The sequence below is a fragment of the Pristiophorus japonicus genome, chromosome 20 (genome assembly GCF_044704955.1).
Source record: "Pristiophorus japonicus isolate sPriJap1 chromosome 20, sPriJap1.hap1, whole genome shotgun sequence".
In the NCBI taxonomy this organism is placed as follows: domain Eukaryota; kingdom Metazoa; phylum Chordata; class Chondrichthyes; family Pristiophoridae; genus Pristiophorus; species Pristiophorus japonicus.
Window position 1 is genome coordinate 40,694,652 of NC_091996.1, and position 19,434 is coordinate 40,714,085.

Here is a 19,434-nt window from a genome sequence, read left to right on the forward strand (position 1 = left end):
TCCCCGTGTCCCCCACTCTCCCCCTGTCCCCCACTCTCCCCCTGTCCCCCACTCTCCCCCTGTCCCCCACTCTCCCCCTGTCCCCCACTCTCCCCCTGTCCCCCACTCTCCCCCTGTCCCCCACTCTCCCCCTGTCCCCCACTCTCCCCCTGTCCCCCACTCTCCCCCTGTCCCCGCGTCTCCCCCTGTCCCCCGCGTCTCCCACTGTCCCCGCGTCTCCCCCTGTCCCCCGCGTCTCCCCCGCTCTCCCGCGTCTCCCCCGCTCTCCCCATGTGTCCCGGGCAATTCTGCGTACCAGCAAATGCCAGCAGAATATTTACCTTGTAATGCATCGTCATGAATGTTGATCCTGTCCTTGCCCAGTTCCCCCGCCCCCTCCCCACATGCAGTGTCAGGAATCACTGGACAGTGACCAGGAATGCAGGCCGTGGCTGGGTCCTGCCCTCTTTATCCCAGGGTGTAGGCCGATCTCCGCTGGCTGAGATCGGCTGTATGAGAGCAGGATAGAGCCTGGGATCTTCCTGTCCCTCAGCACCTTGACGGGTGGGGCTTTGAGCCCTTGGCAGTTGTCTGCTCACTGGTTTCATTGAGACTCTTGGACTATGTTACACGATGGAGTAAATGCCACAATCACTCTCATTAATCTTTCATGTTTGTTAATCGGATGCCATGTTGATTGATTTCTCTGCTCTGTTCTTCCATGCCTCCTAGTCCCATGGGAAGATGGTGAGTAGTTGCCAGTAATCTCCCCCAAACCCCTGTGGACTGCACGCTCACTGACTCCATATGAAATGTAGGTTTAAAGTGTCAGGCTGCTCTCTGCTGCATCCTCGGGATTTTCCGGCTGGTTTTCACTGGGCTCGAACTCTGAGATTTGTTGTTGAAAAAGAGGAAGTCTTCGATAAACGGAGAGTGGGTTTTGTGATGGATCAGAGGGACAAACATAGAGGGCAGCGATTTATAGTCACTTTCACTAAATAGCATCTGGGGTCTGAGCATCACACCGTCATAGTGTGTGCTGCTGGTTACTGGTTAGTATTTACTGATGATAGTGTGTGCTGCTGGTTACTGGTTAGTATTTACTGATGATAGTTTTTGCTGCTGGTTACTGGTTAGTGTTTACCCGGTGATAGTTTGTGTTATTGGTTAGTGTTTACCCGGTGATAGTTTGTGCTGCTGGTTAGTGTTTAGTTGGTAATGGTTTGTGCTCCACAGGGTCTATGACCCTCTCCTGGGTTTCGCTGCAATGAACCGATGGTTCCAGGTCTCCCAACACGAGCTCTGAGCGATTCACATGGCAATTGCAACAATGCGGCAGAGTGCTAGGTAACCAAATTAACCGAGGAAACATCAGCCAGGAGAACCGGGAGGCTGCAACGCTGGTTACAGGCAACACAGGCAGTATGGGGACAGCCAGGGATCAGAGACCCAGCTGGGAATTGTGGTCAGGGGGAGGCAGTAAACAACATCAATCCAGACATTGTACCGAGCTGGAGCAAATTCCCAAACTAACCAGGCCGTTCCACCAGGTCAGGCTGCACATCCAGGCCCAGAAACAAAGCAAGTGTTCGAGGTACAAACCACCACATGGTCGGGCAAATAAGAGGAGGGTTATATCGTCCATCGTCCATCGTCCATCGTCCGTTGGGTCCAGGGACAGGGGGTCAGAGTGGGGTCAGGGGACAGTAGCAAAGTTGAGGAAAGTTCAGTCTGAGAGCAGTGACATTCTGCAGGAAGAAGTTTATAATTCTTGACAGTTTCCAGGGGAATTGATCCTCGTTAATTGTCCCCAGGGTGGGTGAATTGCCCCCCAAGGTGAGTGAATTGCCCCCCAGGGTGGGTGAATTGTCCCCCAGGGTGAGTGAATTGCCCCCCAGTGTGGGTGAATTGCCCCAGGGTGCGTGAATTGCCCCAGGGTGCGTGAATTGCCCCAGTGTGGGTGAATTGCCCCAGTGTGGGTGAATTGCCCCAGTGTGGGTGAATTGCCCCTCAGGGTGGGTGAATTGCCCCCCCAGTGTGGGTGAATTGCCCCCCACAGATTGGGTGAATTGCCCCACCCAGGTTGGGTGAAATGCCCCCCAGGGTGGGTGATTTGCCCCAGGGTGGGTGGGTGAATTGCCCCCCAGGGTGCGTGAATTGTCTCCCAGGGTGTGTGAATTGTCCCCCAGGGTGTGTGAATTGTCCCCCAGGGTGAGTGAATTGCCCTCCAGTGTGGGTGAATTGCCCCAGTGTGGGTGAATTGCCCCAGTGTGGGTAAATTGCCCCAGTGTGGGTGAATTCCCCTCAGGGTGGGTGAATTGCCCCCCCCCAGTGTGGGTGAATTGCCCCCCCAGTGTGGGTGAATTGCCCCAGGGTGGGTGAATTGTTCCCAGGGTGGGTGAGTGAATTGCCCCAGGGTGGGTGAATTGCCCCAGGGTGGGTGAATTGCCCCCCAGGGTGGGTGAATTGCCCCCAGGGTTGGTGGGTGAATTGCCCCAGGGTGGGTGGATTTCCCCCCAGGGTGGGTGAATTGCCCCCAGGGTGGGTGGGTGAATTGCCCCAGGGTGGGTGAATTGCCCCCAGGGTGGGTGGGTGAATTGTCCCCAGGGTGGGTGGGTGAATTGTCCCCAGGGTGGGTGGGTGAATTGCCCCCAGGGTGGCTGGGTGAATTGCCCCAGGGTGGCTGGGCAAATTGCCTCAGGGTGGCTGGGTGAATTGCCCCCAGGGTTGGTGGGTGAATTGCCCCAGGGTGGGTGAATTGCCCCCAGGGTGGGTGGATTAATTGCCCCAGGGTGGGTGAATTGCCCCCCAGGGTGAGTGAATTGCTCCCCAGGGTGGGTGGGTGAATTGCCCCCAGGATGGCTGGGTGAATTGCCCCCAGGGTTGGTGGGTGAATTGCCCCAGGGTGGGTGGATTTCCCCCCAGGGTGGGTGAATTGCCCCAGGGTGGGTGGATTTCCCCCCAGGGTGGGTGAATTGCCCCCCAGGGTGGGTGAATTGCCCCCCAGGGTGGGTGTATTGCCCCCCAGGGTGGCTGGGTGAATTGCCCCCAGGGTGGCTGGGTGAATTGCCCCAGGGTGGTTGGGTGAATTGTCCCCAGGGTGGGTGAATTGCCCCCAGGGTGGGTGGGTTAATTGCCCCAGCGTGGGTGAATTGCCCCCCAGGGTGAGTGAATTGCCCCCCAGGGTGGGTGGGTGAATTTCCCCCAGGGTGGCTGGGTGAATTGCCCCCAGGGTGGCTGGGTGAATTGCCCCAGGGTGGGTGAATTGCCCCCAGGGTGGGTGGGTGAATTGCCTCCCCAGGGTGGGTGGGTGAATTGCCCCAGGGTGGGTGAATTGCCTCCAGGGTGGCTGGGTGAATTGCCCCCAGGGTGGGTGAATTGCCCCCCAGGGTGGGTGAATTGCCCCCAGGGTGGCTGGGTGAATTGCCCCAGGGTGGGTGAATTGTCCCCAGGGTGGGTGGGTGAATTGCCCCCAGGGTGAGTGAATTGCCCCAGGGTGGGTGAATTGCCCCCAGGATGGGTGAATTGCCCCCCATGGTTGGTGAGTTGCCCCCAGGATGGCTGAATTGGCTCCTGGGTGAGCCATTGTTTGTGGGATCTGTGTGTCTGACATCATCTCTCTGTGTTTATAACTGGTGAATTTTGTTCTTCTGTTTTGCAGTGGTCCTACGCATTTTATTTAATTCACCTTCAGGGCAAACAGGGGTTCCAGCTGTTCTGTAAAACGGAGGATATGAAGAGGAAGTGGATGGAACAGTTTGAGATGGCGATGTGAGTCTCTGACACAATCTCTTGTCTGCAGCGGTGAGCGCCCTGGGATGGGAGTGTGGGTCGGAGTTAGGGCTGGCGTCTGGTCATCGCAGCTGAACGTCAACAATGGATTGATGTCATTACTCAGGCCACCAGAGTATCCTCCCCTCCGCAAACAGTGAATGGGCAAAACTGTGGCAGATGGAGTTTAGTACCACCAACAACAACTTGTATTTATATAGTGCCTTTACCGTAGTGAATCCTACCAAAGCGCTTCACAGAAATATTATGAGACAAAAATTTTGACACTGAGCCACTTAAGGAAAAATTAGGGCAAATGACCAAAAGTTTCATCAAAGAGGCAGGTTTTAAGGAGCGTCTTGAAGGAGTAAAGGGAGGTAGAGATGGAGAGGTTTAGGGAGGGAATTCCAGAGCTTAGGGCCCAAGCAACAGAAGGCACGGCCACAAATGGTTGAGCGATTATAATCAGGGATGCTCAGAAGGGCAGAATTAGAGGAGCGCAGATATCTCGGGGGGGGGGGGGGGTTGTGGGGCTGGAGGAGATTACAGAGATAGGGAGGGGCAAGGCCATGGAGGGATTTGAAACCAAGGATGTGAATTTTGAAATTGAGTCGGTCAGTTGACCAGGAAACACCAAGACTGATTTGACGAGAACAACCAGGAGATCCAGGAGCTAATATGCCACAAGCGCAAGGCATTCTTGAAAGCAGCAACACAACTCGAGGGCAAGAAAGCAGCTCTACAGACGTCTGAAGGCTGAGGTCCAACAGAAAACGCCCGACCAAAAGAACAGATGATGGGTGGAGAAAGCACAAAAAATCCAGCAGCTAGCCGACAACCACGATGTGCGAGGATTCTTCAGCGCAGTCAAGACGACCTACGGCCCAAGGCCCAACCCCACTATTGGTCAAGAACGGAGAGGTACTCATCAAGGACAGAGAGGCAGTCAGTGCTGGATCTCCTCAACCTCGACGTGAGTTTCCTCGACTCCCTCTCACAGCATTCTACCCACCACCATCTCAGCACAACCCCAGCCCGCATGAGGTTGAACAGGCCATCCGACAACTGAAGAACAGATGGAATCCCCGCTGAGGCAGTAAAGTATGGCGGAGAGGCATTATTGGCACAAATGCATGACGTCATTTCTCTTATCTGGAAGGAGGAGATCATAACTGGAAATCTCAGAGACGTTGTAATTGTGACCATCTTCAAGAAAGGTGACAAGTCCGACTGCTGTCGACCACCGGGAAAGTCATCGCAAGAATTCTTCTCAGTCGCCTTCTCCCAGTGGCTGAAGAGCTCCTCCCAGAATCGCAGTGCGGATTTCGTCCACTAAGGGGCACAATGGACATGATCTTCACCGAGCGGCAGATACAAGAGAGATGCAGGGAACAGCACCAACCCTTGTACATGTCCTTCTTTGACGTCACAGAAGTCTTCGACACTGTCAACCGTGAGGGATTATGGAGTGTCCTCATCAGATTTGGCTGCCATCAAAAGTTTGTCACCATCCTCTGCCTGCGCCGTGATCCTGACCAACGGATCCACCACAGACCCAATCCACGTTTGGACTCTTCTCGATCTTCCTTGCTGCAATGCTCCATCTCATCCTCAGCAAGAGTGTGGCACTAAATTACAGAACAAACACGAAACTGTTCAACCTCCGCCGCCTCCAGGCCAGATCTAAGGTCGTCCCATCCTCTGTCATCGAACTACAGTACGCAGACAACGCTTGCGTCTGTGCACACTTGGAGGCCGAACTCCAAACCATCATCAACACCTTCACCAAGGCATACGAGAGAATGGGCCTTACACTAAACATCTGTAAGACAAAAGACCTCCATCAACCTGACCCCGCCACACAGCACTGCCCCCCGGTTATCAAAATCCACAATGAGGCCTTGGACAACGTGGACCATTTTCCATACCTCGGGAGCCTACTGTCAACAAGGGCAGACATCGACAACAAGGTCCAACATCACCTTCAGTGTGCCAGTGCAGCTTTCAGTCACCTGAGGAAGAGAGTGTTTGAAGACCAGGACCTCAAACCCGGCACCAATCTCATGGTCTACCAAACAGTGGTGATACCCGCCCTTCTATATGGCTCAGACATGGACTATGTACGGCAGGCACCTCAAAACACTGCAGGAGTACCACCAGCATTGCCTCCACAAGATCCTACAAATCCATTGGCAGGATAGGCGCACCAACGTCAGTGTCCTCGCTCAGGCCACCATCCCCAGCATCGAAGCTGGACACGCCACATTGTCAGCATGTCCAACATAAGACTCCCAAAACAAGTGCTCTACTCGGAGCTCCGACACAGCCAGCAAGCCCCAGGCGGGCAGAGGAAACGCTTCAAGGACACCCTCAAAGCCTCCTTGAAAAAATGTAACATCCTCACCGACACCTGGGAATCCCTGGCCCAAGACTGCCCAAAGTGGAGGAAAAGCATCCGGGAGGGTGCTGAACACCTCGAGTCTCTCCGTCGAGAACAAGCTGAAGCCAAGTGGAAACAACAGAAGGGGCGCACAACAACCCAAACATCCCACCCACCCATCCCTTCAACCACCATCTGCCTCATCTGTGACAGAGACTGTAGATCCCGCAATGGACTCTTCAGTCACCTGAGAACTCATTTTTAGTGTGGAAGCAAGTCATCTTCGACTCTGAGGGACTGCCTGATGATGATCATGAATCGCCCAAAGGCGCTTCACAGGAGTATTATGAGATAAAATTTTGACATCGAGCCACTTAAGGAAAAGCTTGGTCAAAGAGGCAGATTTTAAGGAGTGTCTTGAAGGAGGAAAGAGAGGTAGAGAGGTTTAGGGAGGGAGTTCCAGAGCTTGGGGCCCAGGTAACAGAAGGCACGGCCATCAATGGTTGAGCGATTATAATCAGGGGTGCTCAAGAGAGCAGAATTAGAGGAGTGCAGACATCTGGCGGGGTGGGGGAGGCGTTGTGGGGCTGGAGGAGGTTACAGAGATAGGGAAGGGGCGAGGCCATGGAGGGATTTGAAAACAAGGATGAGAATTTTGAAATCGAGCATTGCTTAACCAGAAGCCAGTGTAGGTCAGCGAGCACAGGGGCGATTGGTGAGCGGGACTTGGTGTGAGTTAGGACATGGGCTGCCGAGTTTTGGATCACCTCTCGTTCACGTCGGGTAGAATGTGGGAAGCCAGCCAGGAGTGCATTGGAATAGTCAAGTCTAGAGATACCAAAGGCATGGATGAGGGCTTTAGCAGCGGATGAGCTGAGGCAGGGGCAGAGATGGGTGATGTTACGGAGGTGGAAATAGGCGGTCTTAGTTATACTGTGGATATGTGGTTGACAGCTCATTTCTGGGTCAAATATGACACCAAAGTTGCAAACAGTCTGGTTCAGCCTCAGACAGGAGTTGGGGAGAGGGATGGAGTCAGTGGTTAGGGAACGGAGTTTGTGGTGGGGACCGAAAACAATGGCTTCGGTCTTCCCAATGTTCAATTGGAGAAAATTTTTGCTCATCCAGAACTGGATGTCAGACAAGCAGTCTGACAATTTAGAGACCGAGGAGGGCTTGAGAGAAGTGGTGGTGAGGTAGAGCTGGGTGTCATCAGCATACATGTGGAAACTGATGCTGTGTTTTCGGATGATGTCGCCAAGGGGCAACATAGGAGGGGGCCAAGGATAGATCCTTGGGGGACACCAGAGGTAACGATGCGGGAGCGGGAAGAGAAGCCAATACAGGTGATACTCTGGCTACGATTAGATACATAAGAATGGAACCAGGCGAGTGCAGTCCCACCCAGCTGGATGATGGTGGAGAGGCGTTGGAGGAGGATGGGGTGGTCAACCATGTCAATGGCTGCAGACAAGTCAAGGAGGACGAGGAGGGATAGTTTGCCTTTGCCACAGTCACAAAGGATGTCATTTGTGATTTTGATGAGAGCCGTTTCAGTACTGGGGTAGGGACGGAAACTCGATTGGAGGGATTGAAATATGGAATTGTGGGAAAGATGGGCACGGATTTGGGAGGTGACAACACGTTCAAGGACTTTGGAGAGAAAAGGGAGATTGGGGATGGGGCGGTAGTTTGCAAGGACGGAGGGATCAAGGGTTGGTTTTTTGAGGAGAGGTGATGACAGCAGATTTGAGGGAGAGGGGGACAGTACCTGAGGAGGGAGAACCGTTCGCAATGTCAGCTAACATGGGAGCCAGAAATGGAAGTTGGGTGGTCAGCAGTTTTGTGGGAATTGGGTCATGGGAGCAGGAAGTGGGTCTCATGGACAGGATGAGCTCAGAAAGGTCATGAGGGGAGATCGGAGAGAAACCGGAGCAAGATGTGAGGTCAGGGCTAGGGCAGGGGGAATCCTTAGAGGAAGTTTGGCCCGGTGGGCGAGGAGTAGGAAGGGAAGAGGCAGAGGCGGCCGAACGGATGGTCTCAATCTTAGAGACAAAGAGTGCTTTATGTGGTCCAACCAGATCTGGCGGTGAATGGCTAAACCAGTTGTCCACCACATCCGGTTCAAGTCTGCGTCCATTGGACTTAAGGGAGCCAAGATCAGGGCTGTACCGGGGGAACGGCCCGGGTGAGGGAGTAATTGTTTTAACACGGACTGGGGCATCAAAGGTGGTGGTGCGGGTGTGGTTAAGCAGATTGGTAACGGCAGAAATGTCATGGTGAATGGAGGGCCAAAGGCTGGACAGTTGAGAGTTCATGTGCAGTTGGAAGAGAGTCAGGAGAGAGTATTTTCCAGGGGCAAACACAGGAGGAGGTAGGGTTGGGGAGGAGGGGTTGTGGAAGCGGGGTGTGGGTGGAGAGAGATATGAGGAAGTGGTCAGAGATGGCCTTATCTGCGATTGACATGATGGGCGTAGCGAGGCCACGAGAGATGGCAAGGTCAAGGGGGTGGCCGTGACGAAGGGTTGGAGAGTTTACATGGAGGGAATGATTAAAGGAAAGTGGGAGGGTAGTGAACTCAGAGGAGAGAGAGCATGGTGAATTGAGATGGAGGTTGAAATCACTGAGGATGAGAAGTCATTCGGTGCAAAGGCCGAGGGAGGAAAGTAGTGAGAATATATCCGTGATAACATTTTTATGGTACTTGGGTGGGTGGTAGAGAACGAGAATTTTAAATGAGAGGTGAGAGGGGTGGAATAAGGTGAGATGCTCAAAGGAGCAGAAAGTGTTGGAGGAGTCGGGGGACAGACCAAGGTGTGATTCTGTGATGAGAGCCACATCGCCACCTCGGCAGTCTGGGCGGGGCAAATGACGGAGGTATAGCCGGGCCGGGAGGCTTCATTTAAAGGTAAGGTGTCATCGCCCCTCAACCAGGTTTCGGTCAGGGTCATGGTGTCGATGTAATGATCCACGATAAGCTCAGGAATGGCAAGGACTATGTTCGCAAGTGAAAGGATGTTCTGGAGGGAGATGCGGAGAGGGTTGGCGATGGCTGATCCACTGCCTGCGTCCGCAGGGTCAGCGCTGGGGCGATTGCGTTGGCTGGGGAGGTGATTGGCAAGATTAACCCCAGTGGGTGCGCTGGGTGGGAAGGTCGGCGAGAGAGCAGGATGGGACAGTTGGGGTTGCTGCTTGTAAGGAGGCAGCGACGAGTGCCTCGATGGGCCCTGCGTAGGATGCCAAGGGAGGCACAGAGGGAAGCTGCGGGCTTAACTCGGAGGGAGTCGAGCCTGGGACGGTGGCAGGAGAGGAGGAAGGTCAAAGAGTAATGAAGGGTCGGGGTAGGGATTGGGGAGGGCAGAGTATACGAAAGAGGAGAGAGCGGTCAGGGAGGGATAGAGAGAAATGGACAGAAGGGGAAAGCGGACAAGTATTGAATGGCTCGGGTCCGGAGCGACAAAGTGCACCTGCGAATGGACAGGGAAAAGCTCGGGATACATCGGCCTGGTCACATGTAGTAGTGAATGGGATCCAATAGCAGGGAGAGCAGGAAGGACACAGCCGACATGAGTAGGACAGGGCGGCACGGAGCATCAATGGACCATTGTCCGAAACAGGCGAGAGACGTCCAGAAGCTATTTGCAGGGTAGAAAGTTCGACGTTGTGCCTTAGGAAGGAGAGTCGGGAGTGGGGCAGGAAGATGATGACAATGTTTGCAGCTCACTGCAGATCCAAGCAGCGGAGAAAAAGTAAAACCATACCCAACAAGGTGAAAAGTGGGAGAACGAGGGAAGCAGCAGTTGCCAGTGAGAAGCCAGCAGAGCAGGAGCACCAGTAGAACCAGTTCAGCAGGAACACCGCAAAAGGAAAAATAAACTTTATCAGCAGAGATGGAGAAGCAGCAGGTAGTCTTAGTGTAATCCAGTGCAGAGCGTAGTGGTGTAATCCAGTGTAATCCAGTGCAGAGCGTAGTGGTGTAATCCAGTGTAATTCAGTGCAGAGCGTAGTGGTGTAATCCAGTGCAGAAACATAGTGGTGTTATCCAGTGCAGAGCGTAGTGGTGTTAGCCAGTGCAGAGTGTAGTGGTGTAATCCAGTGCAGAGCGTAGAGGTGTAATCCAGTGCAGAACGTAGTGGTGTAATCCAGTGCAGAGCGTAGTGGTGTAATCCAGTGCAGAGCGTAGTGGTGTAATCCAGTGCAGAACGTAGTGGTGTAATTCAGTGCAGAGCGTAGTGGTGAAATCCAGTGCAGAAACATAGTGGCGTTATCCAGTGCAGAGCGTAGTGGTGTAATCCAGTGCAGAAACATAGTGGTGTTATCCAGTGCAGAGCGTAGTGGTGTAATCCAGTGTAATCCAGTGCAGAGCGTAGCGGTGTAATCCAGTGTAATCCAGTGCAGAGCGTAGTGGTGTAATCCAGTGTAATCCAGTGCAGAGCGTAGTGGTGTAATCCCGTGCAGAGCGTAGTGGTGTAATCCAGTGCAGAACATAGTGGTGTAATCTAGTGCAGAAACATAGTGGTGTAATCCAGTGCAGAGCGTAGTGGTGTAATCCAGTGCAGAGCATAGTGGTGTAATCCAGTGCAGAAACGTAGTGGTATCCAGTGCAGAATGTAGTGGTGTAATCCAGTGTAATCCAGTGCAGAGCATAGTGGTGTAATCCAGTGTCTTCCAGTGCAGAACGTAGTGGTGTAATCCAGTGCAGAGCGTAGTGGTGTAATCCAGTGCAGAGTGTAGTGGTGTAATCCAGTGCAGAACGTAGTGGTGTAATCCGGTGCAGAACGTAGTGGTGTAATCCAGTGCAGAGCGTAGTGGTGTAATCCAGTGCAGAGTGTAGTGGTGTAATCCAGTGCAGAGCGTAGTGGTGTAATCCAGTGCAGAGTGTAGTGGTGTAATCCAGTGCAGAACGTAGTGGTGTAATCCGGTGCAGAACGTAGTGGTGTAATCCAGTGCAGAGCGTAGTGGTGTAATCCAGTGCAGAGTGTAGTGGTGTAATCCAGTGTAATCCAGTGCAGAGCGTAGTGGTGTAATCCAGTGCAGAGCGTAGTGGTGGCATCCAGTGTAATCCAGTGCAGTAACATAGTGGTGCAATCCAGTGCAGAGCGTAGTGGTGTAATCCAGTGCAGATGGTAGTAGTGTAATCCAGTGCAGAACGTATTGGTGTAATCCAGTGCAGAGCATAGTGGTGTAATCCAGTGCGGAACATAGTGGTGTAATCCAGTGCAGAAACGTAATGGTGTAATTCAGTGCAGAGCGTAGTGGAGTAATCCAGTGCAGAAACGTAGTGGTGTTATCCAGTGCAGAGCATAGTGGTGTAATCCAGTGCAGAGCGTAGTGGTGTAATCCAGTGCAGAAACGTAGTGGTGTTATCCAGTGCAGAGCGTAGTGGTGTAATCCAGTGCAGAGTGTACTGGTGTAATCCAGTGCAGAACATAGTGGTGTAATCCAATACAGAGCGTAGTGGTGTAATCCAGCGTAATCCAGTGCAGAGCGTAGCAGTGTAATCCAGTGCAGAAACATATTCTAGGTGTCCAGAGAAGTTCAGGAGATCGGAAACCAATTTGAGAAAAGAATTCAGATAAAGATTTGAACCGACAAGCCACAGCCGATGAGTCAAACAGTGCAGTCTGTAGAGCAACAAAGTCCTGTTTGCAAGAAATGTGGGGAAAGTGTCAGGGCACCCACTCTGGACCCAAGAACGAGAGATCAGAATATTTTCTAAACAGCGAGATGCTGGGGACTGTGGGGGAGCCGAGAGATTTCGGGGTCCAAGTACAGAAATCACTAAAAGCCAGTGGACAGATACAGAAATAATTAAAAAGGCCAATGGAATGTTGGGCTTTATCTCGAGGGCTGGAATACAAAGGGCTGAAAGTTATGTAACACTTTATATAAAGCTCGGGTCAGACCCCGCCGGCAGTAACTGCGTTCAGCCCTGGGCCCCGCCCCTCAGGGAGGGTATATCGGCCTCTGAGGGGGAGCAGCGCAGATTCACCAGAATGGTACCGGGTATAAAAGGGTTAAATTACGAGGACAGGTTGCACAGACTGGGCTTGTGTTCCCTCGAGTGTAGAAGGTTAAGGGGCGATCTGATCGAGGTGTTTAAGATGATTAAAGGATTCGATCGGGTCGAGAGAGAGAAACTATTTCCTGGAGTGGGGGGAGTCCAGAACAAGGGGCAGAACCTTACAATTAGAGCCAGGCCATTCAGGGGTGATGTCAGGAAGCACTTCTTCATACAAAGGGCTCTCTCCCCAAAAAGCTGTTGAGGCTGGGGGTCAATTGGAAATTTCAAAACTGAGATTGATGGAATTTTGTTGGGAAGAGGGTATTAAGGGTTACCGAACCAAAGCAGGTAAATGGAGTTAAGATACAGGTTGGCCATGATCTAATTGCATGGTGGAACAGACTCGAGGGGCTGAATGACCTCCTCCTGTTTCTGTGTAACAAGCTCGAGGGGCCGAATGGCCTCCTCCTGTTCCTGTGTAACAGGCTCGAGGGGCTGAATGGCCTCCTCCTGTTTCTGTGTAACAGGCTCAAGGGGCTGAATGGCCTCCTCCTGTTTCTGTGTAACAGGCTCAAGGGGCTGAATGGCCTCCTCCTGTTCCTGTGTAACAGGCTCAAGGGGCTGAATGGCCTCCTCCTGTTTCTGTGTAACAGGCTCAAGGGGCTGAATGGCCTCCTCCTGTTCCTGTGTAACAGGCTCGAGGGGCTGAATGCCCTCCTCCTGTTCCTGTGTAACAGGCTCGAGGGGCTGAATGGCCTCCTGTTCTTGTGTGTGCCACAGTACAGATCAGTCTATGTCATTCAGTCCTGTTGATCTGGGCTACTGTTGGGTGTCCTGCAGAGATACCGGTCCCTAATTCACACCTGGGCACCTACCACCCCAGGGTGTTCCTGGGTACCTGCCAGCAGATGTGGTTGTCCGTGAGGGTGTTCTCCCAGTTGAGACGAGTGTGAGAAACCAAAGCTGCCAGATTGTGCTGTCACTCCGGATTCGTGCAGCAGAGGGTGAAGGCACTGACAAGGGGAACAGGTTGACGGATATATTTCAATGGCAGTACATGTTATCCATGATGCTTTTTTGAGTTACGTTCATTTCCTTTTCAGGTCAAACATTAAACCTGAGAAAGCGACAGCAAATTACCACAACTTCCAGATGACAACGTTCGACAAATCCACCAACTGCAAAGCATGTAGGATGTTGCTGAGGTAACGGCAGAAAGTTACAGACTGCCCCCCCCCGCCGCCCCCCATGCCAAGGAAACTCTCACTCTGCAGTTATTGCCAATTGCATCACTAACAAATAAATAAGTGACTGGGGTAGAATTGAGAGGAGAAGCAACACTCTCACATTAACAGCTGGTTAACAATATTAAAGATAAAATATCTGCTTCATTCAGAGGGTAAATGATCGTGCTCCTTCACATGTGATTAATTATTGTGAAGCACAGTGACGTATATGTCAGCAAACATGCAGTCAATCTGCACACAGCAAGATCCCAAACAGTGGTGAATATCACAGATGTGCTATGTAAATGAAGCAGATGTTCCATGTTAGCAGATAGTGAGTGGTTTCCCAGGAGACCCAAGAAGGTAACCCTCGCCTCTGAGTCAGCAGGTTGTTGGTTCAAACATAATCCAGGCCGACACTCACGAGAAGTACTGAGGGAGCGTTGCACTGTTGGAGGGGCAGTACTGAGGGAGCGCTGTACTGAGCGAGTGCTGCCCTGTCGGAGGGGCAGTACTGAGGGAACACCGCACTGTCGGAGGGGCAGTACTGTGGGAGCGCCGTACTGTCGGAGAGGCAGTACTGTGGGAGCGCCGTACTGTCGGAGAGGCAGTCCTGAGGGGGACTGCACTGTCGGAGGGGTGGTACTGAGTGAGCGCTGCACTGTCGGAGGGGCAGTACTGAGTGAGCGCTGCACTGTCGGAGGGGCAGTACTGAGTGAGCGCTGCACTGTCGGAGGGGCAGTACTGAGGGAGCGCTGCACTGTCGGAGGGGCAGTACTGAGTGAGCGCTGCACTGTCGGAGGGGCAATACTGAGGGAGCACCACACTGTCGGAGAGGCAGTCCTGAGGGGGACTGCACTGTCGGAGGGGTGGTACTGAGTGAGCACCACACTGTCGGAAGGGCAGTACTGAGCTAGCACTGCACTATCGGAGGGGCAGTACTGAGGGAGCGTCACACTGTCGGAGGTACTGTCTTTTGCATGAGACATTAAACTGTAGTTTCAAAGGCCTTTGTAAGATCGAAAAAGGCCATGTATAAGGGCTGGCGCTGCTCCCTGCATTTTTCCTGCAACTGTCGCGCTGCAAAGATCATGTCTGTTGTGCCCCATAAGGGACGAAATCCACATTGTGATTCCGGGAGGAGCTCCTCGGCCACAGGGAGAAGACGATTGAGGAGAACTCTAGCGACAACTTTCCCAGTGGTTGATAGCAGGGAGATTCCCCTGTAGCCTTTGACACTGTCAACCATGAGGGTCTATGGAGCGTCCTCCTCCGTTTTGGATGCCTCCAAAAGCTTGTCAACATCCTTCGTCTGCTTCACGATGACATGTAGGCCGTGATCCTTACCAACAGATCCATTACAGACCCAATCCACGTCTGGACCGGGGTCAAAAAGGGCTGCGTCATTGCTCCAACCCTCTTCACAATCTTCCCCACCGCCATGCTCCACCTCACAATCAACAAGTTCCCCGCTGGAGTGGAACTAAACTACAGAACCAGTGGAAGCTGTTTAATCTACGCCACCTCCAGGCCAGATCTAAGATCACCCCAACCTCTGTCGTTGAGCTGCAGTATGACGCCTGCGTCTGTGCACATTCAGAGGTTGAACTCCAGGATATAGTCAATGTATTCACTGAGGCATATGAAAGTATAGGCCTTACACTTAACATCCGTAAGACAAAGGTCCTCCACCAGCCTGTCACCGCCGCTCAGCACTGCCCTCCAATCATCAAGATCCATGGCGCAGCCCTGGACAACGTGGACCATTTCCCATATCTCGGGAGCCTCTTATCAACAAAGGCAGACATTAATGCGGAGATTCAACATCGCCTCCAGTGCGCCAGTGCAGCCTTTGGTCATCTGAGGAAAAGATTGTTTGAAGACCAGGCCCTCAAATCTACCACCAAGCTCATGGTCTACAGGGCGGAAGTAATACCCGCCTCCTGTATGGATCTGAGGCATGGACGATGTATAGAAGGCACCTCAAGTCGCTGGAGATATATCACCAATGATGTCCCCGCAAGATCCTGCAAATCCCCTGGGAGGACAGGCGCACCAACATCAGTGTCTTCGACCAGGCTAACATCCCCAGTATTGAAGCACTGACCATACTCGATCAGCTTCACTGGACAGGCCACATAGTTCGCATGCCAGATACGGGACTCCCTAAGCAAATGCTTTATGCGGAGCTCCTTCATAGTAAACGAGTCAAAGGAGGTCAGCGGAAACGTTATAAGGACACCCTCGAAGCCTCCCTGGTAAAGTGCGACATAACCACTGACACCTGGGAGACCCTGGTCACAGACCGCCCAAGGTGGAGAAAGTCCATCCGGGAGGGCGCTGAGCTCTTGGCCTCTTCATGCTCTTCTGCAAAGAGCATGAAGAGGCCAAGCGCAGGCAGCGGAAGGAGCTCACGGCAAACCAGCCCCACCGACCCCTTCCCTCGACGAATGTCTGTGGCTCTCGTATCGGACTGTTCAGCCATCAAAGAACTCACTTTGGGAGTGGAAGCAAGTCTTCCTTGATTCCGAGGGACTGCCTATGATGATGAAACAGTCCAAATCTGCCCTCTCAGGTGGCTGTAAATGATCCATCGGCACTACTTCAAGGAGGAGTAATGTGCAGACCAACGCGGTCAAAAATAGGTTAACTGGTCATTAATCTCATTTGTATATTTGTGGGATCTTGCTGTGCACAAATCAGCTGCTTTCACAACATTAACTGCATTTTAACAGAGATTGATCGGCTGTAAAGCCACTTTAGTGGTCCTGATGACCTGATAAGGTGCTATAAATACTAGTTCAGTGGGTTTATGTTGATGGTGGAGGGAGAATTGTTGGCTGGGACACTGGAGGACTCCCTGATTCGCTTTGAATATTGTCCTGGGGCCCTTCTCATCCACCCGCACTGGCAGACAGGCCCTCGGTTGAACATGTGGTGAAAGGACGCCTCAAGGGTTGCGCTTGGCCTTGTCCTGACACATTCAGCAGGTCCGTCAGTGTCACTGGAGCAAAGAAGGGCTGATCAGCTCCATCAATTCCGCACAAACCTGACTCTCTCCGAACCGCTCCGGCATTTTCTCTTTGTGTATCAGTCCGTTTGCTAATCTCGTTTCTTGTTCTGCACATTTCTCACAGAGGGATCTTTTACCAGGGATACACGTGTTCTTACTGTGGCACTGGAGCCCATAAAGAATGTCTGGAGACAGCAGCACAATGCAAATTACGTACGTAATTCACGGTCGGTGCTGTTATCGGCATGTCGGGGACACTTGCTCCAGTTGTTCCGTGACCCACCCAAATTTAATTTGAGGTTAAATGCAAATGTTCTGTAAAAATGTCCCTGGGTCCTGCACGCCAGTGTAATGTTGAGCACAATAACCTCACCCGGATACAGAGCTCAATGGATTTAAAAACATCAGCAAATAGTCGCTCCCACACTGGAGCATTGAATAAATCATGAAGGGTTCAAACTTCTGGGGGGACTTTGCCATTATCGAGGTGAAACACCGAGCTTCAAACACTCCCAGGACAGGTCAGCACGGGTTAGATACACAGTAAAGCTCCCTCTACACTGTCCCATCAAACACTCCCAGGGCAGGTACAGCACGGGTTAGATACATAGTAACGCTCCCTCTACACTGTCCCATCAAACACTCCCAGGGCAGGTACAGCACGGGTTAGATACATAGTAACGCTCCCTCTACACTGTCCCATCAAACACTCCCAGAGCAGGTACAGCACGGGTTAGATACAGAGTAATGCTCCCTCTACACTGTCCCATCAAACACTCCCAGGGCAGGTACAGCACGGGTTAGATACACAGTAATGCTCCATCTACACTGTCCCATCAAACACTTCCAGGGCAGGTACAGCACGGGTTAGATACAGAGTAAAGCTCCCTCTACACTGTCCCATCAAACACTCCCAGGGTAGGTACAGCACGGGTTAGATACAGAGTAAAGCTCCCTCTATATTGTCCCCATCAAACACTCCCAGGGCAGGTACAGCAATGGGTGAGATAGAGAGTAAAGCTCCCTCTACATTGCCCCATCAAATATTCCCAGGGCAGGTACAGCACAGGTTAGATACAGAGTAAAACTCCCTCTTTTCTCTCTCACCTAGGAATGTGGTTGAAACTAGTGCGGGAAACTATAAAGCATTGTATTACATTTATAGCTTAACAAGTTAAACTAATTAATATAAGTATAAAAAATTCATTGACTAAAGACTTTAACTAATTAATTAAATAAAATAAGGTTAGACTAAGATGCGGCAGGGCAGGGGATGTGTCGGGACTGCAGTATGTGGGAGTTTGTGGACAGCGAGACTATCCCGAGCGAACACGTCTGCAGGAGGTGCCTCAGCCTCCAATCTCTCCGGCTCAGAGTAATTGAGCTGGAGTACAAGTTGGAGACACTCCGACACATAAGGGACGGGGAGGAATTTCTGGACAGTTTTATCCAGAAATCAGTCGGGCCCCGGAGGAAAGCACAGGTTGAGGAAAGGGAGGGTGTGAGTGTTCGGGAGCCGGGTAGTGGGGATTTAGGAGAGATGGAGAAGGAGGCCCTGCAGATACTGGTCCTGGAGTGCATTTAATGTAGTTTACAAGGATTTTAGCAAAGCTTTTGACAAGGTCCCACATGGAAGGCTGATCAAAAAGTAAAAGCCCATGAGATCCAAGGGAGAGTGGCAAATTGGATCCAAAATTGACTCAGAGGCAGGAAGCAAAGAGTAATGGTTGAGGGGAGTATTTGTGACTGGAAGATTGTTTCCAGTGGGGTTCCACAGGGCTCAGTACTCGAGTATATATTAAAGATTTGGACTTAAAAGTAGGGGGCATGATAAAGAAATGTGCAGATGATACAAAAATTGGCCGTGTGGTTGACAGTGAGGAGGAAAGCTGTAGACTGCAGGAAGATATCGATGGACGGGTCAGGTGGCAAATGGAATTCAATCGGAAAAGTGTGAGGTAATACATTTGGGGAAGAGCAACAAGTCAAGGGAATACACAATAAATGGGAGGATACGGAGAGGTGTGGAGGAACAGAGCGACCTTGGAGTGTATGTCCACAGATCCTTAAAGGTAGCAAGACTGGTCGATAGATAGTTAAAAAGACATACGGAATGCTTGCCTTTATATGTCGAGGCATGGAATACAAGAGCAGGGAGGTTATGCTTGAACTGTATAAACCACTGGTTAGGCCACAGTTGGAGTACTGCGTGCAATTCTGGTCACCATATTACAGGAAAGATGTAATTGCACTGGAAAGAGTGCCGAGGACATTTACAAGAATGTTGCCTGGATTGGAAATCTTTAGCGATGAGGAAAGATTGGATAGGCTGGGGTTGTCTTTCTTGGAAAAGAGGAGGCTGAGGGGAGATTTAATTGACGTGTATAAAATTATGGGGGGCCTTAATAGAGTGGATAGGAAGGACCTATTTCCCTTCGCAGAGGAGCCAATAACCAGGGGGCATAGATTTAAAGTAATTGGTCGAAGGTTTAGAGGGGAATTGAGAGGAACATTTTTCACCCAGAGGGCGGTGGGGGTCTGGAACTCACTGCCTGAAAAGATGGTAGAGGCAGAAATCCTCATCACATTGGATGTGCATTTAAAGTGCCGTAACCTACAGGGCTACAGACCAAGAGCTGGAAAGTGGGATTAATCTGGGTAGTTTTTTGTTGGCCGGCGCGGACACGATGGGCCGAATGGCCTCCTTCCATGCTGTAAATTTCTATGATTTTACGATTCTTTCCTCCTTTTAAGTTGCACCTTAAAACTTAATATTTCCTTATGTAGCCAGGTGTCGAATTTCTGTCTGTTAACGCACCTATGAAGTGTCTTGGGACATTTTACTGGGTTATATAAATGCAAATTGATTTTGTTGTACATTCCAGGAACTTGCTGACAGAGAATCTATTGACATTGATTGGAGGGGCCCTGATAAAGTTAATGTGAACTTTGGTCTGTGGCAGTGCAGCAGCAGAGAGAGCAATGATCAGAGGACGGCTGAGTGATCCACTGTATCACTTCCATGACCACATTTCTCTGAGATGGCTCCCTTTGTGTGGGC

At 51.7% G+C, this 19,434-nt stretch overlaps 1 protein-coding gene across 5 annotated transcripts in view; it reads left to right on the top strand.

Annotated features, from left to right (window-relative positions):
* Positions 1-19,434, top strand: part of vav2 (vav 2 guanine nucleotide exchange factor) — a 512,235-nt gene that overhangs the window by 468,643 nt on the left and 24,158 nt on the right. For all 5 annotated transcript variants that reach the window (XM_070862795.1, XM_070862797.1, XM_070862799.1 and 2 more), the window contains 3 exons: positions 3,639-3,750; positions 13,238-13,339; positions 16,498-16,586. In XM_070862795.1, coding sequence (XP_070718896.1) covers positions 3,639-3,750; positions 13,238-13,339; positions 16,498-16,586 — 303 coding nt within the window. The remainder of the gene's footprint in view (positions 1-3,638; positions 3,751-13,237; positions 13,340-16,497; positions 16,587-19,434) is intronic.